At 42.8% G+C, this 26497-nt stretch overlaps 1 protein-coding gene across 6 annotated transcripts in view; it reads right to left on the bottom strand.

Moving 5' to 3' along the window:
• The window catches only part of plxna4 (plexin A4), an 804472-nt gene that overhangs the window by 23558 nt on the left and 754417 nt on the right, over positions 1–26497 (bottom strand). For all 6 annotated transcript variants that reach the window (XM_063073049.1, XM_063073048.1, XM_063073050.1 and 3 more), the window contains 4 exons: positions 25653–25812; positions 19247–19350; positions 9537–9636; positions 7863–8053 (listed from right to left, as the gene is read on the bottom strand). In XM_063073049.1, the coding sequence (XP_062929119.1) occupies positions 7863–8053; positions 9537–9636; positions 19247–19350; positions 25653–25812 (555 nt within the window). The remainder of the gene's footprint in view (positions 1–7862; positions 8054–9536; positions 9637–19246; positions 19351–25652; positions 25813–26497) is intronic.

Here is a 26497-nt window from a genome sequence, read left to right as displayed (position 1 = left end):
ACGGGAGAGAAATTGAGGAGGGGTGGGGGAAGAGGAGTGCGGGAGGTGGTTGAGAGGAAGGCCAGAAGTGGAAGAGACACTTCGTGTACTTGACAGCTGCTAAGGACGGCAACAACATTAATGCAATTCTGAAAGGCTTCATTTGTCTGATAGGCCCCAAGCATTGCTCTGACTCAGAGGTATTTTGGAAGAAAAATGTTATGCCAGTTACGAAAATGAGGTGACGCTTGCTTACAAATTTTAGGACATTAAACATGTCAGGAGGAATCAATTTTGTGTAAAAAATTGCTACTTGTAACCGACACTGATGGCCCGGTTGGATAAGTTACCTACATAAACAAGTCATTCTTATTTATTGAAGCCAAATGCCAAACAAGGTAAATTATACACTTGTCAGGCAAAGATCTAGCATAAAGATTTCTGTACTTAAGTTGGAAATGTTAGGAAGGGTTCATTTTATTGCTGAATTCTTTCTCAGTTTTCCTTCAATAAACTACATCTGAGGAGAAGCTCTGAGTTTTCCCCTGAGATCCGCCATACTGAGAGGCTTCATCTCTAGCTTGCTCACTGATGCCATAAAGTGGCCCAGCTGATTTCCACAAGGACTGGCCTGGGAGCCTTTCTCAGGATGACTGAATCTGGATTCAATGAACAACTAGCAGCATGCAGAGTAAGCTTTCCCAGCAGCAAGAAGGAAAACAAAGTTTGCAACAACTTAATCAAGACAAGAGGTGGAAGTCCAGTGGGCAGAAGGACATATTTGGTGCTGCATTCTAACATGAGATTTGGAAGATTAGTTTTATTGCACATGTACATCAAAACATACAGTGAAAAGGGCCTCTTGCGTCAAATCCAATCAGCAGGGATTGTGCAGGGGCAGCCTGCATGTATCACCAAGTTTCTGGTGTCAACATAGCATGCTCACAACTTACCAACCCTAACACTACCCATATGTCTTTGTAATGTAGGAGGAAACTGAAGCACCTTGAGGAAATCCACGTGCTCATAGGGAGAAAGTACGAACTCCTTAGCCGTGATGATCGCTGGCGCTATAAATCGATCGCACTAACCACTATGCTGGCTGACTCATTTTTAGTTAGCTGTCACACCGTCCCTTGATGCGCTGATTTGCCCCTCTGAGGTGAAATAATTTCCTCTTTGTAGCGTTACTGATATCTTTGTAATCCCCAGTCCCCAGCCCATTTATTGAACTCCAAAGTGGGGACGGTAAAATAACAACAACTTATTCTGGTGCTTATAACATTGTGGGCCCTTTTGATTCCCCTGGGGATGATATTATTTATCCAGTAGGTGTGGAAAATATCAACTAGGTTGCACTGATCACTCATCTCTACCAACTTAAGCAACTACAGTGAATTCCGGTTAATTTGGGCACATTAGGACCAGTACATTTTGGCCCAATTAAGCAGCTGCCCCAATTAGCCAAAGTTGCATGGAAACAGTTAAAAAGGTATAAAAAAGAAAAACTGAGTAACAAATTATATATCTAAATAAAATACAGAACAAATTATAGCACTAACAATAGTGCTGAGGTACTATAAAACGTAATAGTCATCGATGGAGGAATTTATCCAGTGTACACTGCCATGTTCTTTTGATTGATAGTAAAAGAACAAAATCAGCATAGACACCTAGTGCAGATAGTGGACTGCCTTCATACAATGCTGTCGACGATTGCATCCTCCATGTCTTCATTTTCATTGTAACGTTTAAGATTATTGGTGATACCTTCAAATTCTTTGTAGTTCTTAACTTGTTGAAGTAGTGAAATTGTTTCATTTTCACTCCTGGCCTGTTCTGGCATCTGCAAGCCTAAATGCTTGAAACGACAGTGAGCAAAACACTTTCGAATTGTCTTACTGCACATTGCTCACCAACTACCAATGACAAAAATCACTGCTTTTTGAACACAAACACACACAACTGTCACTATTTAAAAATTGTTTGCTCTAAGTACAGTGTAGCATCTAATGGCCACATAAGTGTGTGTAACTGATACTAGTTAGGAACCTGCTTGGCGATAATCTCCTGCCCCAATCATGCAATGGAGCGTCACAAATACATCCCTGTAATTTTTTCTGAACTAGTTTCTTTTTCTTTAAGTGTTGTCCCAAATAAGCGACTGCTCCGATCAACTTTTGGAGAGTTTGCACTCCACCTCTCCAATGAGAATTAGATACTAAAGACTTGCACCTCACTGGCTAGACCATGTAGATCTGGTTTCTTAACTGACTGACATGTTTTGGGATAGGATGTTTGGCTTTGGTGCCATCAGGTGCAAACTGGACTCATTTTGAGAAATGTTCGATCACCGCTTCCCTCTCTGAACCCCTATGTCACCAAGCAAGCATCTACTCAAAATGATTTACTCCATAATCTTGCACAGTTTAAAAATAAATCTGACAAATAAAGTGTGCTGTCTCACCAAATACTCTTTGTAATATTAAAAGGGCAACTTGCTGTCATTTGATTAGTCCAAGAAAGATGGGTTTAATCATGGAAAAACATTTTTTTAATTACAATGTGAATCCCTTCATAGTGAGAGTAATCTGATTCATCTGATTCCAAGCAGTACCAGACTGTGGACTAAATTTAAAAAGTCTGAAAATGGCTTGATTAAAATGGAAGACCTTCCAGGTATGCTGGGCCATTCTGGTCAGTTTTCAAGAGATAGAAATTTGATTCTAAAACTACTTTTGTTTTAGCACCCAATAGAGGTGATTATTTCTGAGACTGGAAGCTTGCGGAAGTGAGGGGCAAGTTTTTTTACACAGAGAGTGGTGGATGCCCAGAATGTGCTGCCTGGGGTGGTGGTAGAAGTAGAGGCATTAGAGACATTTAGATCGGCACATGGATATAAGGAACATGGAAAGATACGAAGATTGTGGGGCCAGAAAAGATTAGTTTAGTTGGTCATTCAATTACCGATTTAATTGGTTCAACACACATTTTGGGCCAAGGGGCTGTACTGTCCCGGTGCTGTGTTCTCACCCTCTCTGTGGGTGCACCAATTATTGTAGGCGGGGCCTGAGTCTGGTGGGCTTTACTGCAGAAATCATTATGTAGAATCAGGAAATTATGCCAAATGTAATTAGTGGGAACTTTAATTTTGGACAAATTGCCAGGAGAAAACCAATGGAATTTGACCTAAAATTCTGTGCCACGCTGTGTAAATATACTGAGTCCAAACCCCAAGCACACATCTTTCAGAGGTGCGAGTGCTGTCAACTGAACCGACTAATATAAAGGTCAAGGAGAAGCAATCGCCCAGGGATAGTGCCTAATCCCCACTCTGTGTAACACAATCCTGAATGATAATAATGCCTTTCCAAGTTTCTGCCTCTGTGCTCGCAGAACTGCTTTGTACAAAGAGACAGATGAGACACAGTGGGCACAAGCACAGATCGAGGGGATTTACATGGCAGGTCAGACTGAATGGGTTTACATGGGCAATTAAACTAATGCCCCAATCAGATTCATAATTGCTGTAATCAGGGAGGGTACATCAACTCTATTAATAGGATCATGCGATTGGATGCCTGTTCATTGACCCCAGAGCGAGGCATGAAAACACCGAGGTGGGCCTGTGCTCAGGATTAGTAAGTTTTAAATACTGTAGGTGCAGTATAATAGTAGCTGCAGTTTTTGGTTTAAGTCCAGTAGCCAGGACCATCTATTTGGAGCTGGGAGTTGTAAACCATGTCCAGAATTGGAGTATTTAAGCACTTCTTAAATTAATCAGGAATAAAAAGCTAATTAATGAAACCTATCGAATACTGAAAGGCCTAAATAGAGTGGACGTGCAGAGAATGTTTCCTACAGTGGAGAAGTCTAGGGCCAGAGAGCACAGTCTCAGAGAATAAGAACGACCCTTCAGAACACAGACAAGGAGGAATTTTTTTAGCCAGAGGGTGGTGAATGTGCAGAATTCACCGCCATGGATGGCTGTGGAGGCCAAAACATTGGGTACATTGAAAGCAATGGATGTTGGGAATGGCGAGGGAGGAGTTCTGCGGGAGGGCTGTGGGACAGATGGCAGAGAAGGAATGTCAGAGCCAGGGGGACGGGGGTGCTTTGACACTCCCAGCCCCGAGACACCAGGCAAGTCATTTGATTCCAGACAATTGTTTTATTGATCATTACAGAACGTCTCCCTGGTGCTTCCCGCTTCCTTCCTGTTTTCCCAACCAGAATTCCTCTCTGCCCCTTTCCTACTCTCAGTCCACAATAAAGACCAACATCAGAACCAGGTTTATCATCACTCACATAAGCCATGAAATTTGTTTATTTTTCTGCAACAGCAGCGCAGTGTGATACATAAAATTACTACAGTACTGTGCAAAAGTCTTAGGCTCCCTAGCTACATACTGCATATGTGCCTAGGACTTTTGTACAGTACTGTACATATTGAAATCCTGGGGGGGGGGGGGTCTTTCTCTTTCTCTGTATCCATCACTATCTCAGTCACTGTATCTCTCACTGTATTCCTCCATCTACCTATCCTACTCCAGCTCACTCTTTACCTTATAACCAACTCTCACCGGGTCACTTTGTGAATGTGAGTTTTGCAGATTTGTGTGTGTGAAAATGAGCGTAAGTTTGTGTACACCTGAGTGTGAGAGTGCAAGGGTGTGAGTGTGTGAATGAGAGAGCAAGAGGGAGTGTGAAACTTCATGTGCGACTCCGAGAGTGCAGGAAAGACTGACGCTCCCATAAGGAACAGTCTGTTGGCATTCGCTGACCGGGCTCTGGTCTGGTGAGTGACAGTGCAGAGAGCTGTGTTGGTTGGCCCATGTTGTGAGACAGTTCTGGGCAGGGCTGATCCCATGTGAGGGACTGATTTCAGCAGAAAGTAGCACTCAATGATATTTTCCACTTCTTCTTCGGATAAACTTCCCAAGACAGCCCTGTCTCTGCCTCGGATACTCACCTCCCTGGGGTCCTCACACAAGATCCCAATTATGACCAGACCTTAGTGTCCAGCCAAATGTGGGGGCAGTACCATCTCCCAGAGTCAATTGGCATCAAGCCCACTGGGTTTGCTGCAAGTGTAAGGCAGCCTCTGCTTGCTCACCGTTTCTTGGCTGTGTGACTCAAATAGAGCTGGCAACACCAAGGACGTGGGTTCACTCACTCTGCTGACCAGCCAGGCCAAAAAGACAGGCAGTGCTTCAAGAGGCCAGATGGCATCCTCCTGCTCTCGCCACTTGCATACTTGGGTGACGCATTTCAGATAATTTGTCACAACTGATGAACAGAAGGAAGCTTCACTTCTTCATCACTTTTTAAGTAAAATGGATTGAACACCACAATAATCATCTGGGCAGATCTCCAGGAAACAAATAGGAGACGATTCCTCCCGACTTCTAATTGTGACGCTTCATTTAACATGGGTCGTTTACTGCACCAGGCCTTCTCCCTGTATGGATGAATACCTACCCAGCTCTGCAGAATTAAAATCAGCATCTTTAATATTCAGATTAACATTGCCTTTCAGAGATCCTCCACCCTGTTTATAATGGATCTGTCAAAAACGAATATTTGAAGGTGGACCAACTTTCTGAACAAGTTCCCCGATTCCCACTCAAACGTTGGTAGAATGCAGACAATAAATTATTATTATTTGTGCAAATGTTCAAATTTGTTTAATGTTACTTGCTGTGCTCAAGTGTAAAGGAGAACAAAACAATTGTTACTCCAGATCCGATGCAGCAAAAAAACCCACGAAAGATAAAGAACACAATAATTTTAAAAACCCACAATAAGTATACATAGTTTTAGACGACTGAATTCTCTGACTAGAAACTTTGAAGCACCGTCAAGAATTTAAAGCTAGCACCCAGTACTGGGCGCTGGAGTAGCTGCTGCATCTAAAGAACATTTGATTTTGCTATAGTTATGAGGCATTGGAATATATCCAGTCGATCCTGCCTTGTTCTGTCTCCTTGCTGCTCTGTTCACTTTCCAAGCTCTCCCTGCTTCAGATATTAATGCAATTTTTTATTCACTATAACCTGTGGCAGATCTCATGGACTACTGATTCCCCAACCGCAGGAAATAATCGTTCACGATGTAAAATATCAATATTGTTAACAATTCAAAAAATAACTTGATTTAGGTCCCTTTGGCTGTTTGATTCCCTGTGTAATTTCCTCCGTCTTTCTGTCTCTTTTTCATTAATTCTGTCTTTCCCTTTCAGAATGCAGTGCTTATGCAGCCAGATTTCTAAACCACTGATCCAGGGACAGATTTAAATTATGGGGGAGAAATAAATTTAATACCTCCTTATTCAAAGACAGATAGGTTTCCAGGTACAAATAAAACCAGAAATTTGTTTTATTTAGAGATACAGCACAGTAGTAGATGCTTTTGGGCCAATGAGCCTGTGCCCCCCCTCCCATTACACCCATTTGACCAATTAAACTACCCACCCACACGTGGAAACCCGCATGATAATGGGAAGAACATACAAACTCGTTACAGACCGCGTGGTGGGGAAATGAATGTGAGTTGCTGGCGCTGTAATAGTGTTTAAGCTAACCACTACGCTACCTTGCTGCCCCGATGTGGCGAGGAGGGGTGCTGGTGGAAGGAGATACAATTGTGCTGTTCAAAAGGCCTTTAGGTCAGCAGAGAATGGCAGAATATGAAGGGATTCGTTGAGTTTGGCATGATGCTTAAGTGGCCTGTTCCTGTGCTGTTCTTTGTTCTACCTTCTACATTCATTAATGCAAATATCTGATCAGCCAATTGTGTGGCAGCAATTCAATGCATAAAAGCATACAGACATGAACAAGAGGTTCAGTTGTTGTTCAGACCAAACATCAGAATGAGGAAACAATGTGATCCAAGTGACAAATTTCAACTCATTCAGAATGCCGCTGATAGGCTTTTAACTAAAACCAGGATGAGGGAACATATCCCTCCCAGCCTAACTATTCTGCAAACAACAGGAATTCTGCAGATGCTGGAAATTCAAGCAACACACATCAAAGTTGCTGGTGAACGCAGCAGGCCAGGCAGCATCTCTAAGAAGAGGTACAGTCGACGTTTCAGGCCGAGACCCTTAGTCCTGATGAAGAGTCTCGGCCTGAAATGTCGACTGTACCTCTTCCTAGAGATGCTGCCTGGCCTGCTGCATTCACCAGCAACTTTGATGTGTGTTGCTAACTATTCTGCATTGGCTTCCCAGATCTTTTATTTCTCTTACTTGTTTTTAAAGCTCTCAATGGTCTGGGACCAGAGTACATCAAAGATTTGCTTCATTTTATAATCCTACTCGAGGTTTCGGGTCTTCTTCTGCCGGTCTCTTAAATTTAAACAGTCTCCCTCAAAAGATCATTGGCAGATCATCGGTTTTGAACTATGCTCCTGAACTGTGGAATTCAATACCTAGGACTATAAAGGATGCATACTCAGCTGACATTTCTGAACTCCAGCTCAAACCCTGTCTAACCTTGCTTATAACTCACATCTTTTTGTCTTTTATTTTCATGTTTATTTTTGTTTTTATTTTGTATTTTATTTTCATGTTTGTATTTTATGCCATTATAAAGCACTTTGAACTCCTTTATCTGTATGAAAACTGCTCTAGAAATGAAGTGACTATTACTATTATTATCAGTCTAACCCTTTGTTCCCACAAAGCCCTTCATTTTTTTCATCCTTGTGCCTACCTAGGAGTTTCTTAAATGTTCCTCATATATCTGCGACTACCACCGCCCCTTGTAGCATGTTCCATACAACCACCACTCTGTGTCAAAAAACTTACTTCCATGCGTTCCTCCAATCACATTAAAATTATAGCCCCCCCACCCCCCCCGTTAGGTTTTGTATGTTACCTTTGTCGCCAGAAGTCGTGTCAGGTAGATCTCAGACACCATCTTACTGCCCCGATCGCCCTCCTTCTGGTCCCCATGCTCGTGGTTCTTGACCAGATGCCAGATCTTGACTCCGGTCTCCAGATCAGGAGTGATCATTGGGGTGCGGGAGCGCAGGCTGTCAGGGCTGCCTGTGTTTCGGATCATGGTTTCTGTAAGAGATAAGGGAATGTGAGCTGGTACTGAACTAGCCCCTCTCATATGCTCAGGATTTCTGAGGTCAGTAAATCTAGCGACTCTAGCATGGTAAGGCACCACACTTTACAGATGTTGCAGTTCAAAGTGCTTTAAAATGGGATAAAAGTACAAACATGAAAATACAAGGCAAAAAGATGTTAGTTAAAACCAAGGTTAAATAAATAGGTTGAGAGCTGGTATTTATAAGTGTCAGCTGTGTCTGCATCCCATATAGTTTTAGGTATTGAGTTCCACAGTTTAGGAGTGTGGTTGAAAAAACTTCAAGATCAATCTAACCCTTCCTTCCACTTGGCCCTCCATCTTTCTTTCATCCATGTGCCTGTCCAAGATTCCCTTCAATGTCCCTAATGTATCTGCCTCCAGCAACACTCTCAACAGTGTGTTCCAGGCACCCACCATTTTCTGCGTAAAAAAAACCTAACTGACACCTGCCCTAAACTTTCCTCCAATCACTGGAAAAGGAAATCTTCTGATATTATCTACTGCCACCCTGGGTAAAGAGTGCTGCTGTCTACTCCGTCTATGCCTCTCATCGTTGAAGTACACAGCTACATGGCCAAACTCATGCTCAGAAGGCTCAGAGTATTTATCTTCAGACCCCAATGCAACAGCTGAGGAATTCATGGAGTAATGGAAAGAGGCCTTTTGGCCCATCCAGTCCATGCCGACACCATTTAAACTGCTTATTCCCATCGACCTGCACTGGGACCATAGCCCTCCATACCCCTACCTTCCACGTACCTATCCAAACTTCGCTTAAGAGTTAAAATTGGGCTTGCATGCACCATTTGTGCTGGTAGCTCATTCCACACTCTCACGACCCTCCGAGTGAAGAAGTTTCCCCTCATGTTCCTCTTAAACGTATGAAATTTCACCCTTGAACTATGACCCCTGGTTGTAGTCCCACCCAACCTCAGTGGAAAAAGCCTGCTTTACCCTATCTATACCTTCACAATTTTGTATAAATTAAATACAGCTAATTAGACAAAGATCTAGAATTAATGGAAAAGAAAACAAGTAACATTGACCATAAAATGTAAATGAGAAAACGTATCATCTTCGTCTGCCTGCCATGCTCACTGGATCTGACCTATATCTGATTCCAGATCCACAGTTATATGCTGAACTCTCTGAAATGGCTTTGCAAGCCGTTGAGCTGAAGGTCATTTATGATGCGGCAACAAATCTTAGCCTTGTATTCAAAACAAAACAAAAATTGTAGAGCATAAATAGCGGCAGCAGCTAATTAGACTGGATAATGTCTGTTTGTATAAATCCTCTGTCATTTCTCTTGTTAATCAGCTCTCTGATTCTTGATCCAAAACAACAACAAGCCCACACTGGCAGGGGGAAGGACGACAATGGAAGATAAGCTTCATCTAGGATGTGCTGTGAAATGGGAGAAGGAGTGGTCAATATGGGGCTGATAGAACTCACCATATTTGCTGGCTGAGGTTCGAGAGACAGTCGAATTATTGACAGCATTGTACGCCGTTGTTTGCTTGGGAACCAGTGCAACCACAGAGCCATCTGTCACCTATAGAGGATTGGGGGATTTGAAAAGGGAAAAAAAAGATGAAAAACTCATCAAGCAACTCAAAGATTTTGCTTTTTGTTCTAATTGCACTGAAAATAATGAATATCTGGAAGAGACTGCCAATCAGCAGCCTAGTCAAGGGATTCATTTGTACATACACCAACAGATAATCTATGTAAGGATTATTGTCAACAATTTAGTGTGGCACAATCCTTCTTAATTTTTCTGCATAAAAGCAGGTGCCAGACAGTGCTACCTTACTGGGAAGACTGTGAACTGCTCTGGAACAGAGAACAGATCGCTAACTCTCTTCTTCAGTACCGGTATATTTACTTCATTTAAGGGAGTGCTATTTCCAGACGTGGATTCCTATCTGCATGACAGCAAATTCCAATTATTAATGAGACCAAGTTCTGGAGCTCACTAGGATTCAGTTCCATGCACAAGCACCACCACCAGCAAGGAGATGATGACCATGCATATTGATAACCTCAAGCCAAATTTAAATTAGAAGAAGTGCACTACAGCAAGTGGTGGGCACAGCCCAATCCATCACAGGCAAAGTCCTACCCACCATTGAGTGCACTGACATGGAGCGCAGCCACAAGAATGCAGTATCCATCGCCAAGGATGGCCACCATCTAGACCATGCTCTCTTCTCACTTCTACCACTGGATAGGAGGCAGAGAACCCTTTGGCCCCACACACCCCAAGTTCAGGAATAGTTATTACCCTACTACCATCAGGCTCCTGAATGAGCACGGATAACTTCACTCACCTCAATCCTGAACTGATTCCAAGACCTACAGACTAACATTTCAGTATTATTTTTTATTTGCAGTTTGTCTTCTTCTGTCAATTGGTTATATGTCAGTCTTTCTCTGTTTACGTATAGCTTTTTTGTAAAATTCTGTTATAATTCTTTATTTACTGTAAATGCCCACAATAAAATTAATCTCAATGTAGTATATAGTAATGTATACAGTATGTACTTTGATAATAAATTTATGTTAACTTCTCCCAGGTTCCACAATGGAAAATGAAGCCCTACAGACTTTCCAGAAGCCACATTTGTCAACAAGATGGCAGTTATTCTGTGAGAATGAAGAATCAATACTGTTGCCAGAAACCATACATCTAATAAAGTATCTCAGTCTGCACCATATGGGTTGGTAAGACTGAAGTGGATTCAGAGACCAAGAAGGAGAGAGTACACGGAGAAAAAGTCCCCCTCCTTGGTGCTGGGTCTAGACTCAGCACCATCTTCTGGTCCAACTTATTCTCTCTGAGCTTTTCAACAACGAGAGTCTTTTGACCCCTTTCTATGTCCTGGTTAACACCTTACCTTGACTTTAACGATCTTCACCACAACATTTTGCCGATATCCTGCACTACAACATTTTGAGAAAAGAAACCAATGTGTGAACTCTTCACAATTGTCCAGACCATGGTGATTTAGGACCCAAGAGCAGGCCATTTGGTCCATCTTGTCAATACTTCCCAGTAAGACTGTTTAGATTAACTTCACTTCCCAGTTTGTGATTTATTAGTGCCCACTTTGCAATGGGGCTTTTGACTCCACCATCCTTTCAGACCACTTGTTTTTGATCTTTTTATTTTATTTAGTTACGTTAGAGATACAACTCAATAACAGGCACTATCAGCCCAACGAGCCTGCACTGCCCACATACACCCACTAACCTGTACGTTTTTGGAATCTGGTAATTTGCCAGCGGTACTCACTACCCTGGCATTTCGGGCAGCAATATAGGTCCTCCATCTCTGACTTCCTTCATTGTGTCAGTAGCTTCCTCTCGGTTTTCACGACTGTCAGTCACGTAAGTTCTAGGTGGATTCTCAGGAACATCGTCGCAATCAGATCTAGAAGGATTCTTCATTGCTGTTTCGGTAACAACTTATTTTTGACCAGTCGGGGTTGTTAGTCCTGAGCTGAACCCCCGAACCTGGAGGATTGGTGAACCACTCTTAGTCTGGCCTCTACCCTTTGACCTGTTTGGCATGGGTGACCCTACCAAGAGCCAAAGCATAAAGCCCCAGGATGGTCTGAGTATCTCAGAAACTGCTGAGCTCCTGGGATTTTCACACACAACAGTCTTAGCGTTTACAGAGAATGGTGCGAAACACAAAAAAAAAATCCAGTGAGCAGTAGTTCTTTGGGCAAAAACACTTTGTTAATGAGAGAGAGCAGTGGAGAATGGACAGAATAGTTCAAGCTGACAGGAAGGTGACAGTAACTCAAATAACCATGCATTACAACAGCGGTGTGTAGAAGAGCTTCTCTGAATATACAACATGCTAAACCTTGAAGTGGATGGGCTACAGCAGCAGAAGTCTATGGACATACACTCAGTGGCCACTTTATTAGGTATAGGAGGTACCATGGCTCTGTCGTGTCACTAACTAGACCCCTTCACTCCCGGGAAATCAGACCAGCCCATCCAGACTCCCCTTCTAACTCAAGCCCTCTGACCCAAGCAACGTCCTTGTGAATCCATTCTGTACCCTCTCCAGCTTAAACCCTGCTTTCCTGCAGAGTGGTGACACCATACTCCCAAGTGTTCCCCAACCAATGTTTTGAACATAGAACACTACAACACAGAAGCTGGCCCTTTGGCCCATCTGTTACTGTCATTCTGCCTTGTCCCATCAACCTGCACCTGAACCATAGCCCTCCATACAACTCCCATCCATCTGCTTCCTCAACCCTTGTACTCCGAGACTCAGTCACTGAAGACCAGAATGTCTTATGCTTTCCTCACCACCATGTCTATCTTTGATGCCAGTTTCAGGAGCTAAATATTTGTGTCTCAAGCTCCTTCATTTCAAAAACACCTTGCAGGGCGCTATCATTCACTGTGTATGTCCTGCTCTGTAAATGAGAAATTTATTTAAGAATGTTTAACAGGAGTCCATTAATGTTGTAGAAGAATTGTGCATAAAGAAAAAGACACACTCATGAATCTATTGAATTCTCTGCGGAGGGTAGCTCAACAACTGTAATTTGCTGAGAGCTTTACAGGCACGGATCCAATATTGGGATTCAATTGATGTATACACTGTTCAAACATTACTCGTACAGTTAATAGTTTTGGCTGCATTAGCACATTGTCTACTAGCACCACCCTATGTGGAATCTCATCCATCTCCCTCTCTCTCAGTAAAGATCTAATTCTTCATGTCACACTTATTGACCTAATTTGGTTATGGTTTTTGTCAGAGCCATAGCAGCTAAATGCAAGTGGGAAAGTGTGGAGGGAATTGACGACAGTTATTGCATTTCCCAGGAACTGCTGATCTTCCAGCCACTGGCAGAGCTGCAGCTCAAGTTATTTCAAGTATTACCTTCCTATTTCAGAACCTTTCTTAAAGTAGAGGAGACCATTCAGCCCACTGAATCTATGCAAGCACTCAGCAGTCTATCACTCCCTTTCTCCACACTTACTTGCCTGTAATCTTTTCTCTCTCACCTGCCCATTACTCCACTCTTCCACCCACCGACACTAGGGACAGTCGACAGCAGCCAATTAGCCACCGAACAGCATGTCTTTGGGATGTGGGAGGAAACACAGGTATCTGCGGGAAACTCACATGATCACAGGGGAGGAGTGCAAACTCAGCCTAAGGTTTAATTAGTTATTGATTTATTATGAAGAAAGCATGGCAGTGCCTCTACTTCCTTAGGAGTTTCCGGAGATTTGGCAGGACACCTAAAACTTTAACAAATTTCTATAGTTATTTAACTATTTATGGTTCTATTCCTATTTATTATTTATGGTGCAACTGTAATGAAAACCAATTTCCCCCGGGATCAATAAAATATGACTATGACTATGACTAGATGTCTAGTGGAAAGTATATAGACTGGCTGTATCACAGCTTGGTATGGAATCACCAATGCCCTTGAACAGAAAATCCTTCACCAAGTAGTGGACATGGCCCTGTCCATCACGGGTAAAGCCTCCCAACCACTACGCACATCTGCATGGAGTGCTGTTGCAGGAAAGCAGCATCCATCATTAGGGACCTCCACCTCTCAGGGCATGCTTTCTTCTCACTGCTGCCATCAGGAAGAAGGCACAAGGACTTCAGGATTCAGCAACTTCTGACAAATCCCATTAACCCTAATTTAATCATGGGATAATTTATAATGACCATTTAATGTACCCGGTACATCTTTGGACTGTGGAAGGGAAATGGAGCACCTGGGCAAACCCAAGCATTCCACAGAGTCCTTACAGAATGGTGTGGGAATTTAACTGCTAATTCTGGAACACCCGGAGATGTAACAGCTAACAGCAACACTACCTGGACTGGACCTGGATTACTGCAGCAAACTGGCTGCTGTACCACTACACTGCCTTACATTGAAAGTGTTGCTCTCAGGTTGGAGGAACAATACCTCAAATTCCATCTGGGTAGCCTCCAATCTGATGCTAATTTCTCTCCTTCCCCTTTCTCTTTCCATTCAGCATTCTGGCTCCCCACTTACCCCGCCTCTTCTCACCACCTGCCCATCACCTCCCTCTGGATCCCTTCTTCCTTCCCTTTCTCCTATCAGATTCCTTCTTCTTCAGCCTTTCACCTTTTCCACCAATCATCTCCCAGTTTCTTAGTTCATCCCCTCCCCCACCAACCCACCTTCCTCCTCCACTGGTTTCACCTATCACCCATCAGTTTCTTCTCTATCCCTCCTCCACCTTTGTATTCTGGCTTCTTCCCCCTTCCTTTCCAGTGCTGATGAAGGGTCTCAGCTTGAAGCATTGACTGTTTATTCCTCCCCATAGATGCTGTCTGATCTGCTGAGTTTCTCCAGCATGTTGCAAGTATTCCCTCTTTTATACTTAATTTCACAATGCTTTTCAAAGCACATTTTACCAAAAATGTAGAGTTCATAGGTCAAAAGCAGAGATTGTGGTCCAACTGTTCATTCTTCGATTACCTTCCTGTCACATATTTTACCATACTATATCTGCATATCGCATCCTTTTCCCTCATCTCTAATTAAATCTCCATGTTCCCCATTGTAGCGTTCCCTCTCAAACATCTGCATTTTGTGTTCTAACCACTCTCTGGATAAAGAAGTTGCTCCTAAATTTATAAGACCACAAAACATAGGAGCAGGATTAGGCTACTCAGCCCCTTGATTCTGCTCCACCACTTAATCATGGCCTATTTTTTTCAACCCTATTCTCCCATCGTCTCTCTGAATCCTTAACACCTTTACATATCAAGAACTTATCAATCTCTGCCTTAAATACACCCAATGACTTGGCCTCCTCAGCCCTCTGTGGCAATGATGTCCACAGATTCAACACCCTCTGGCTGAAGAACTTCCTCCTCATCTCAATTTTAAAGGGTTGCCCTTTATTCTGAGGCTGTGCCCTTAGATCATAGACTCACCCACAAATGAAAACATCTTTCTGTCCACTTATCTGGGCCTTTCATTATCTGGTAGGCTTCAATGAGATTCCCCTATCATCCTTCTGAAGTCAGTTGAGTACAGGCCCAAAGATATCAGATGTTCCTCATAAGCCTTTCAATTTTGTGATCATTTTCATGAACCTCCTCTGAACCCTCTCCAGAGTCAGCACATCTTTCCTTAGATATGGGGCCCAAAAGTACTCTATAAATTGCAGATGGATTCATTAATGACAATCTAAAAATCTCTACCACCATAAAGCAGAAAATCTGCCAAGTCAACATCCTTGGTGTTCCAGTTCTGTTTACACTTACTCGTACCCAACCAGCAAGCACCGCTTATCACTTGATGAACTGGTAAGAACAGGCACCATATTCTGTGGACCTCATCATATTACAACTGCAGGGTGTGTAAACTGGACCAACAATGAATGTATCCCTTCCCTCACAAACAAATCCATTGTCTCAGAATAAACAGCTTCCAGTAGCACTGAATGACTGGATTCATAAAAGGAGAAAACTTCATCAGTCTGTAGAACACAGAAGAATTATCTTTTTTAAATTCACTGGCTTCCGTCCTTTAGCATTTTGAAGGCTGCTTGCAATCAAGTCTGGTTGTTGCTCAGAATTATATGACTAGAGCAGGAATTCCCAGCCTTTTTAATGTCATCGACCCCTGCCATTAACTGAGGGGTCCGTGGACCCCGGGTTGGGAATTCCTGCTTGTCCTGTGGGACATGCCTTACTTTGATTGTCGAAAGTCACTTCCATTGTAATTGGTTAGATTAGAAGCTGCAGCTGCTTTTCCCATTGGTGTCCAGTTTCAAATATCCTGGGTATATAAAATAGCTCATGGAAGGGGCTTGCTCTTTTCATCCTTTGTTTATGACAAGAACCATTAGGAAGGTATGCTCTGTGCACACTTCTAACTATGTATGTTAGCTGAATGCACACGTCTGTTGAGTATTCGGCTTTCTACTGTCTGTAACTTGGGGAACATGAATGTTTGGTCAAATTTTTACTCTTTGTAAATATATGATTAATAAACCTATTCACAGAGAATGCTTTCTGCATGGCTTGCCAAACCCATGACCCTGACTGAGCATTACACTGCTCTAGAACAACTTCAGGGTCGTGACAGGATGCCAGTGACCAGGTCTCAACCGTGTTGGTCATTCACTGCAAAGAACTCCAGAGGAATCACGGGAGATTCAAGACCCTGGTACACTATAGGAAACACCACCCAAGTCCAACCTGGGATGAAAGACTCCCTTTCCTCCCACATTCCAAAAACACACAGGTTCGCATTAGTAAATTGTGGGCGAGCTGTGTTGGTGCTGGAATGCGTGGCGACATTTGGTGGCTGTCCCCATCACATCCTGGACTGTGTCAGTCATTGACACAAATGACACAGTTCACTATATGCTCCGATGTTTCAATGCACGTGTGACAAATAAAGCAATCTTTTACCTTTTTCTGTCCACAATCTGCCTCACAGACTGGGCACAGTTTTAAACTCTCCTACCTTGTGACCAAAACTATGAACATTCACCTTATCTATGTGCCTCATGATCCTATATACCAATATGTAGGTAAATGGGTCTAACTTACTGGCAAATTAAACCAGCATAGATGGGGATTTTTTGTCAGCACGAACTAGTTGGGCTGAAGGGCCTGCTTCTGTTCTGTATGATTCTATATACTTCAGCTTCCTACATCACAGGAAAACAAGTCCTGGATCCACTATTTTCCTCTGTAATCTTACCACGGGCTATTTTATCATCATCATTCTCATCATCATGGTCTTTCCATGACCATGATTGATCTTGGCAAATTTTTCTCCAGAGATGGTTTGCCATTTCATTCTTCTGGGCCGTGTCTTTACAAGACTGTTGACCCCAGCCATTATCAATACTCTTCAGAGATTGTTGCCTGGCATTATTGGTCGCATAACCAGCACTTGTGATATGCACCAGCTGCTCGTACGACCATCCGCCGCCGACCCCCATGGCTTCAGGTGACCCTGATGCGTGCGCCAAGCTCAAGGCTGACCTGCAGGCTAGCGGAGGGAAAGAGCGCCTTTAGTAGAGACGCATCTCCACCCCACCTATTTACAGTTTAACATTTGTAACAAGACAATGCCTTGAAAGGGAGGGTGACTGATGGCAGGATGAAAGCCACCAGGGAGAATGTCTTCCCTCAAATTACAGCTGCCTGTCTGGGTCATTGCAGGAAGTCATAGACTAGCTGCCAGAGGAAGAGATTTTACATTTTCAATACGTTTTCCGGATCTGAATGCTTCTGATCAGGCTTGGAGGATATTATTGAGGGTTATTTTGAGCTGTTACTTTCCTGGACTCACATTGCTGGGTAGGGAATCCCCATGACTCTGACCCAATGATGAAGAAAGACGACATCTGAGTCAGGATGACATTTGACTTGGAGAGGAGCCTGAAGGGGATGACACTGTCCTGATCTGTGTCCTTCTGCGCAATGCTTCATACATCTTTATGCTTATTACTCTGGGGAATAAGCTATCCTACGTTCCATGTCCATTGCTCTTAGAAGGAGCAAAGGTCAGATCTAAAGTGGTACTTCCTCTGAAATAAGTGGCTTTAACCTAACATCTGAAGTTCAACTCGTTCCTGCAGAGTTGCAGGAAGTTGTAATGTTGCAGTGAAACGGCATCAGATGTGCTACATATGTTGGGGCAGAAGGCCTTGACTCCCTTTGGATTTGTCTTCGAAGTCAAAATAAATGTACAAACGTATTAATCTAAGTACATATATGTAACCATTTACTACCTTGAGATTCATTTTCTTGCAGGTATTTACAGGAAAATAAAGAAATGCAATAGAATTTATGAAAAACTATACATAACCAAAGACTGACAAACAACCAATGTGCAAATGAAGACAAATTGTGCAAAGAAAAATAAATAATACAGAGAACGTGTGTTGAAAGTGAGTATGTAGGTTATGGAATCAGTTCAGACTTGAAGTGAGTGAAGTGATCCACCCCAGTCCAGGAACCTGATGGTTGAGGGTAATGCTTATTTTATCTTGTTTTAATCATCTTCATAACACAAGACAATTGTAATAATTGTCCTGGTTTAAAATCAGACTTCAGAGATGAAGAATGTGCTTACCATACGATATAGGAAGAGAATTAGGCCATTCATCCCATCGGGACAGCTCTGCTATTCAGTCATGGAAGAGTTAGTTTCCTTAATCCCAATCTCCTGCCTTCTCTCCCATAACCCTGAACCCCTTACCAATCAAGAACCTATCAATCTCGTCCTAAAATGCACCCAATGACCTGGCCTTCATTGCCGTCTATGGTAACGAATTCCTCAGATTCAACAACCTCTGTTCCAAACGGACGTCCCTTTATTCTGAGACAGTGCCTCCATGTTTGCCCCCTACGTAAAGCAGTGCAAGGTACGAAATAAAACAAACAAATTTCAACCAATCGTAATGATAGAGTCTGCCAGCTCCTCACGTCCAATTATTCATCCGACACACTCACTCTGGGCAGAAGTAGGCAAGCAATATTCATATCAATCCCTTGCACCTGGAGTCAAGTGGCATATCTTTACTTAAATTGATCACATCCTGTCAGAAAACCTCGTGGACATGGCCATCAACTTTGGCTTTGTTATTTATTAGCAGAATTTAGGTGCTCACTATACAGAGAATTACATATGCAGGCAGGCATTAACATCACTGATGGAAAAGCTCAAAACTATCACTTTCAATATTGGACCTCCGCTGCACTGCCAGCACACTAACAACCTGAGATTCTGACAGGATTTGTCAAGGATAACTTGCCCTCTCCAATGAACGAATTAACTCCTGTCTTCATTATCACATCTCCGATCCAATCAATTTCTAATCTGTTTTTCCTTCCCACCTCCATGCTGGCAGTCAACACTGTGACATTTAATTTAACACCAATGTGGTCCAAAGTCAAATCCCTAATTTAGCGGTTGATGGCTTATCTTCCAAATTATTTGCACATTAATGAAGAAAGGACGTTTCTATCAGAGGGAGGAATCTGTAATTTGCACAAGGCATATGGCCAACCCTTCCGATCCAATTCAAACTTTTTCTTGCTCTCTTTGAGGTGCTGATTGACAGCTGCCCCAGAAAAGCTTCCGTGCCTGCCTCACCTGATAATGTGCCAGTGTGTTCAGCCGTTTCCAGTCATTCTCGATCTTCGTGGTGACATCCTCGTCCTGCAGAATCACTCGGGTCATTCTTCCCTGTCGCCATTCTGTCAGAAGGGGAGGGTCCCAGCAATGGGGAGGGATATGGGAGTGTGGAGGGCGTAGAGATGAGTGGAAAGTTAATGAGAAAGAATTATTATTGCATCATGGCTGGATATGGAAATACCAATGCTCTTGAACAGAGAAGTCTCTAAAAAGTAGTGGATACAGCCCAGTCCATCACAGGTAAAAGCCCTCCCCACCATTGAGCACATCTACAAGGAGCACTGTTGCAGGAAACCAACATCCATCATCAGGAGCCCCCACCATCTCGGCCATGCTCTCCTCACTGCTGCCATCAGGAGGGCAATACAGGAGCCTTAGGTCCACACCACCAGGTTCAGGAATAGTTATTACCCCTCAACTATCAAGATCCTGAACCAGAGGAGATAATTTCACTCACCTCAATACTGAACTGATTCCACAAACTATGGACTTACTTTCAAGCACTCTTCAACTTGTGTTCTGAATAATTTATTCTTCTTTATTATTATAATTTTGTCTTTGCGTTTTTGTATTTGCACAATTCATTGTTTTTTGCACATTGGTTGTTTGACTTTGTGTGCAGTTTTTCATTGATTCTATTGTGTTTCTTTGCATTTACTGTGAATGTCCTCAAGTAAATGAAGCTCAGGGTTGCCTATGGAGACATTGAACGGGAGGGAGAGGCTCAGTAAAGGAGCAAATTCCATTCTACCCTGAAGTGCAGATCAATGGGACTTGATCATCAAAAGTAAACAAGCACTTTGTGCTCTTCAGGAGGAAGAAACATCTACACAAATGGAAGGAAGAAATCTCTTTCAGCTTAGACAATGTCTCTAACTGGTTTCATTGACTCACAATTGATGGTTGACCTACTTGACCTGTAGAGGTCATTTGTAATGCCCAGTCCATTTCCTCAAGTATGCAGGTTAGACAGAGCCAAGCGGTTACTACCGTCTTTAAGATGAGCACTTGATTTTCTTTCTACCTCATTCAATTTTCTGCAGAGTGAATAACAACTCAAGTTATGTCACTTCTCATGCTGCCCTAGTCCTTCTCTCAAATGCTCAGTCTTGCTGAGTTCGCCTGGACTATGATTACACACATACAACACTGCTGTGTGTTCAGATTCTTTCATAGCCCTTGGCTCAGCAGACTCAGCCCCACATCACTCAGAAGTTTTCTAAGTTTCTTTAACTTTGGCCTCTTGATCAAATAAGATTTTTAATTGCTCCACCACTGACAATGTAACCTTGGCTATTTTACCCAGAGCTCTAAATTTCTCACACTTAAGTTTCTTTGCCTTATCTTCTAAGTTCCTCCTTAAAATGTAACCTAATGGTATGAACACTAATTTATTTAACCAGGTAATTTTTCTCCCTCTCCTTATTCACTTCTTCCATTTCCCACTCTGGCCTCTTACCTCTTCTCTTCTATCACCTTCCCCGGTACCTTTCCTTTCTCCCATGGTCCACTCTCTTTTCCTATCAGATTCCTTCTCTTCCAGCCCTTTTCTTTCCCCAGTTATCACCTCCCAGCTTCTTACTTCATCTCCCCTCCCCCACCCTTCATAAATCAAAGTATTCAGTACATGTGATGGGATGTTACGTTGAAGTTGTACAAGACATTGATGAGGCCTAATTTGGAACACTGTGTCCAATTTTGGTCACCTACCTACAGGAAAATTGTAAATAAGGTTGAAAGATTACAGAGAAAGTATACAAGGATGTTTACCAGGTTTAGAGGAGCTGAGTTATAAGGAAAGACTGACTAGGTTAGCACTTTATTCCTTGGAACGTACAACATTGAGGGGAGATTTGATAGAGGTATACAAAATTATGAGGGGGTAAATGCAAGCAGACTTTTTCCACTGAGGTTGGGTGAGACTACAACTGGAGGTCATGGGTTAAGGATGAAAGTTGAAAAGCTTAAGCTGAAGACGAAGGGAAACTTCTTCACTCAGAGGGTCAAGTCAGTGTGCAAAGAATTGCCAGTGCAAGTAGTGCATGTAAGCGCAATTTCAGCATTTAAGATAAATCTGGATCTGTACATAGAAGGTAGGGGTACGGAGGTCTATGGGCCTGGTGCAAGTCGCTGGGCAAAGACCGTTTAAATGGATTGGTCTGAACTAGATGGGCTGAAGGGCCTGTTTTTGTGTTGTACTTTTCTCTGACTCTATGACGTTATCACCCATCTACCTTTCCCCTCACCTGGCTTCACCTATCACCTTCTAGCTTGTCCCCCTTCCCCTCCCTCCACCTTCTTATTCTAGCTTCTTCCCCCTTCCTTTCTCATCCTGATGAAGAGTCTTGGCCCAAAATGTCAGCTGTTTATTCCTTTCCAAAGATGTCAACTGTTTAAATGTCAGCTGTTTATTCCTTTCCATAGATGCCGCCTGACCTGCTGAGTTCCTCCAGTATTCTGTGTATGTTACTCCATCCTATGCAAAGTTTTTTGTTTTCTCTCCGAACGTCTCTTTAAATGGCAAGAAAAAGATAGTGTTTGATTATATTCCTTTGAGGCACTGATTTTTTTTTACGTCAAAGGCACTATTTGAATGCATACAACACTTTGCACACAGAGTGCATGCAGTACAGGACATGCATATGAACACGGACGCACTAATTTTCTGGGTTTATTGAACTACCAGAGGTCAGGACCTCAGGCAGATATCAGGGTGGGCCAAGGGCACTGTGACCAATTGGGATTGCTAATTTTCTACAGGCCAGAAACTGAAGCTGGGATCCTGCTGGGCTTCCCTGCTTGACTCCTCACTGAGGAATACATTTATCAGCTGAGGCCATCGGTCAACCGCTGAGAATAGATTCTCTTAATCAGAACTCTAATCGGACATTTTCTCTTCTTCCTGTTGCCATCAGCCTGGAGGCATATACCATCAACCATGCTCAAGGACAACTTCTATCCCACTGTTATCAGACCCTTGAATGGACCTCTCGCACACTGAGACAGTCTCTTGACCACACAATCTACCTTGTTATGGTTTTGCAGTTTACTGCACCTTCTTTATTTTAGTTTTTATTTTCAATTCGAGATACGGTGCGGTAACAGGCTGCCTGGCCCAAGAGCTCATGCTGCCCAATTACAACCGTATGGCCAACTAGCCTACCAATATTTGTAGTATTTGAAACGTGGGAGGAAAGCAGAGTGCCCGGGGGAACCCACACGGTCACAGGGAGAATGGACAAACACCTTACATGGACTCCTTAATTGTACTTCTTGCAGGATCGCTGGCACGATAAAACGTTATGGTAACCGCAACACTACCATGCCCCATATTCTAGCTCAAGACACAACAGTATGTAACAATACGAACAGTATGTAAGACAAGCTTTTCACTGTATCTTGGTACCTGTGACAATGGTAAACCAATAATAATAATAAAAAACCAGGTGTCACAAGTCAAACAAGTTTGTGAACACAAGAACATGGAATACTTTTCTGCTATTCGTTCCCACAAGAAGATGCAGTAATTTTAATTGGCTGGGTTGCTACTGCTGCCTGTTTTATCCTGTCCTGCTATACCGACTCCTGAATTCCCGATCATATTTGCATGACGTGTGAGGTGTAGTGGGGAGTGACCTCGCCCAGATTGTGAGTCCCACTCCACGGACACCTTCACAGAAACTCCGGAGCACGGAGGGTGATCCAGGCCTTTCTACTTGAGGTAATTGGATCTTGCAGGAAGCATCTATGTTTTTGTTATTAATACCAGCCTGTTTATTTTTAAATGTGGTGTAGTCTGTGGCTTGGAAAGGCCAAATACCTATGAAATCTTCTCTGGCAGGAGTTCAGGCTGATAATCCCAACATGGAAACTCAGAGTAGGAGCGTGAGCCAGGTCAGACAACTGTGCCAAATTTAATGGCTGCATCTACACTACCTTGGCACACTTCTCTGGTCAAACTCTTTAGGGAGATTAGCAAATGAGTGAGGGATTGTGATTGTGATTGGATTTTCCATGTGATTGTGAATGGCAATACCAGCATTGATTGCCTAACCCTAATTCCCCTTAAGTAAGGCTGTAGTTAAGATTTGGCCACACCGGTGGGTCTGGAATCACCTCTAGAGCAGGCTGGGTGAGTTTGGTGAAGGACATTAATGAACCAGATGGGTTTCGTTCATGGCACAGCTGTTTCCCGGTTATGATTACTGAACATTTTTTTCATAATTCCTGATTTATTTAATTACTTGAATGTAAATTCCCCAGCTGTCATGGTGGGATTCATGGGGGAGGAGCAGCAAAAAGTCTGATATCTATGCCAATATTTTGTCACCTCCTTGTAAATGCATTTGAAGAGCACCTTTCACAATTCCAGCAGTCCCAAAATCTCATACAGTCGACAAAGTGCTTTTGTAATGGTGGAGACAGTTCCTGAGCAACAAAATGTCGCAGAAAGAGCGGGGAATAGCTCAGACTACCAGAAATGTTTCCTTGTGTCTGGAAGAAAGAAACCTTTCCTTTTGACAGGAAGGTGACATCCATCATTAAGGACCCTCACCATCCAGGACAGACACTCTACTCACTACTACCACGAGGGAGGAGGCACAGGAGCCTGAAGACGCACACACAACCTCAGAGTCAGGATTAATACTATTGACATACATCGTGAAATTTGTTATTTTGTGGCAGCAGTACAGTGCAAGACATACAAAAACAAAAAATGGCAATAAGAAATAAATATAAAAATATTAAATTAAGTAAGTAGTGCCCAAAGAGAGCAAAAGTACTGAGGTCGTGTTCATGGGTTAGTTCCTCGTTCGTTCAGAAAGCAATGGAGGGGAAGCAGCTGTTCCTAGAACGTTGAATGTGTCTCTTCAAACCTCTCTGTAGCAGACGGTGATGTGTCGAGTTAAAATGCTCTGCACAAAGTTTTAGGAACACCATCAGATTTCTGAAAGGTTCATGAACCCAAGAGAACACTACCTCAGTATTTTGCTCTCTCTTTTCCATTACTTATTTATTTTTATATATTTCTTATCCTAACCTGTAGTAATTTTGTATGCATTGGGTCGCACTGCTGCCACAAAACAACACATTTCACGACTCATGTCTGTGATAACAAACCGGGTTCTGATTCTGAAAAGCACTCACAGCCTGGGTTTCATATTTCATCTGAAACACAGTATTTCTGTCACAGCAACACTCCCTCGGTACACACCCTGCCCAGCTGGTGAATGTCTGACTTATGCACACCCCATACATGCAAACAAGCGTCTGGTAGATTGGCAGGATGGTTCTGCCAGCTGCAGACATCTTCCGCCATGTGGAAAATCAGTTTCTGGCCACAGTTCTGAGTTGCCAAGTTACAAGCAGAACACAGAAAACCGAGGAGGTCCTGCACTGCACTAGAAACGCCTGCCTTGATTTCCAGAGTTCAAAGTTCAAAGTAAATTCATTATCAAACTACATATATGTCACCATATACAACCCTGAGATACATTTTCTTGCAGGCATTCACAGTGAATCCAAGAAACACAATAGCATCAATGAAAGATCGCAGCCAACAGGACAGCCGAACAATCAATGGGCATAAGGCAACAAACTGTGCAAATACTGAAGAAGAAGTAACACAAATAAATAAGCAGTAAATATCAAGAACATGAGATAATGAGTCCTTGAAGGTGAGTTCATAGGTATTTGCACAGGCTTCTCATTCCTGAATACGTTTCCCATCACCTTCTGAGCCAGAGGAGAAAGCCCTGCCCCTGGAGTTCCAGTTGCGTCCATAGCTGTGAGCTGGACTCACTTTCTTCCCCATTGCCATCAGGCTCTTGAGCTGAGCTGAAATTCCTCATTCTATATTTCTCTCAACTTGCACTGACATGATGTTTATATTTGTTGATTCAATCATGTAAGTTATACATAATTGAAGTTGATATTAATTATATTTGTCATGTTTGTAATGTACTGCGCTACAGCAGCAAAAATCTGATTTTCATGGCACTTATGCCCTGGGTAAATCTACCCATGAGAATAATAGCATTTGAACTCGAGTAAGAGTTGGTAACCCAGCTACTCAGTCCTCACCGACCACTCAATATGATTGTGGCTGACCTGCCTCAGGGCTCAACTCTTTTTCTTCACCAGATCCCCACGGTGCTCAATTCCCCGATCTTTCAAAAAAATTACCAACTTCCTCTTTAAATACCCCCAGTTGCCTAAATCTCCATATGCCCTCCACGCCCTCCTCATGATTCCAGCGACCCACTAGCCTCAAAGCTGCCAAAAACAACAACGTTGCCTGCAGCCAACTAGTAGGGCAGTGGCTGGTGTTAAAGGTTCACTTCTTCTCAATAACAATCCTTACCCAAGTCCATATCAGCGGCTTTTGGTCGATGAGAGCAGGGTAAATTCTTGAAGATGGCATCTAAGATCTTTTCCTTGACCTGGGTGATGGTGTCACAGTTGAGAGTCTTGGTGCAAATCTCAGGACTATTCTCATTGACTGGATTCACACAATTTAAAACCTAAAGAGACATAAAACAAATGGTATTAGAAGAGGAATTGCAAATGGTAAGACACAGACTGGGCAGTTTATTATTTCATCTCTGGGTATTAGTTCATTATAAGACCAAAAGGTGAAGGAGTAGAATTAGGCCATTCAGCCCATTGAATCCGTTCCGGAATTTGATTATAGGTGGTTTATTAACCCTCTCAAACCCATTATCTTGCCTTCTCCCCATAAACTTTGACACTCTTACTACTTCAGTACCTATCAACTTTGCTTTAAATATACCCAATGATTTGGCCTTCACAGCTGTCTGTAGCAATAAATTCCACAGATACTTCACGCTCTGGCTAAGGAAATCCCTTTTCATCTCTGTTCTAAAGGACATCCTTCTATTCTGAGGCTGTGCCCTCTGGTCCTAGACACTCTCACTATTGGAAACATCCTCTCCACGTCCACTCTGTTGAGGCCTTTCAATATTGATAGGTTTCAATGAAATCCCTCCATCATTCTTCTAAACTCCAGCCGGTACAAGGCCAGAGCCATCAAAGGCTTCCCATCTGTTAACCCTTTCATTCCTAGGATCATTATCACATGTACTAAAATAGAGTGAAAAGCTTTATTGACTACATGGAATGCAGAGAGATTGTCTCATACAGGGGTACACGAAGGCAGTGATATGGAAAAGAGAACGCAGAATAAGG

The sequence above is a fragment of the Mobula hypostoma genome, chromosome 20, assembly GCF_963921235.1.
Source record: "Mobula hypostoma chromosome 20, sMobHyp1.1, whole genome shotgun sequence".
NCBI classification, from domain to species: Eukaryota; Metazoa; Chordata; class Chondrichthyes; order Myliobatiformes; family Myliobatidae; genus Mobula; species Mobula hypostoma.
This window is presented reverse-complemented; position numbering and strand designations above follow the sequence as displayed.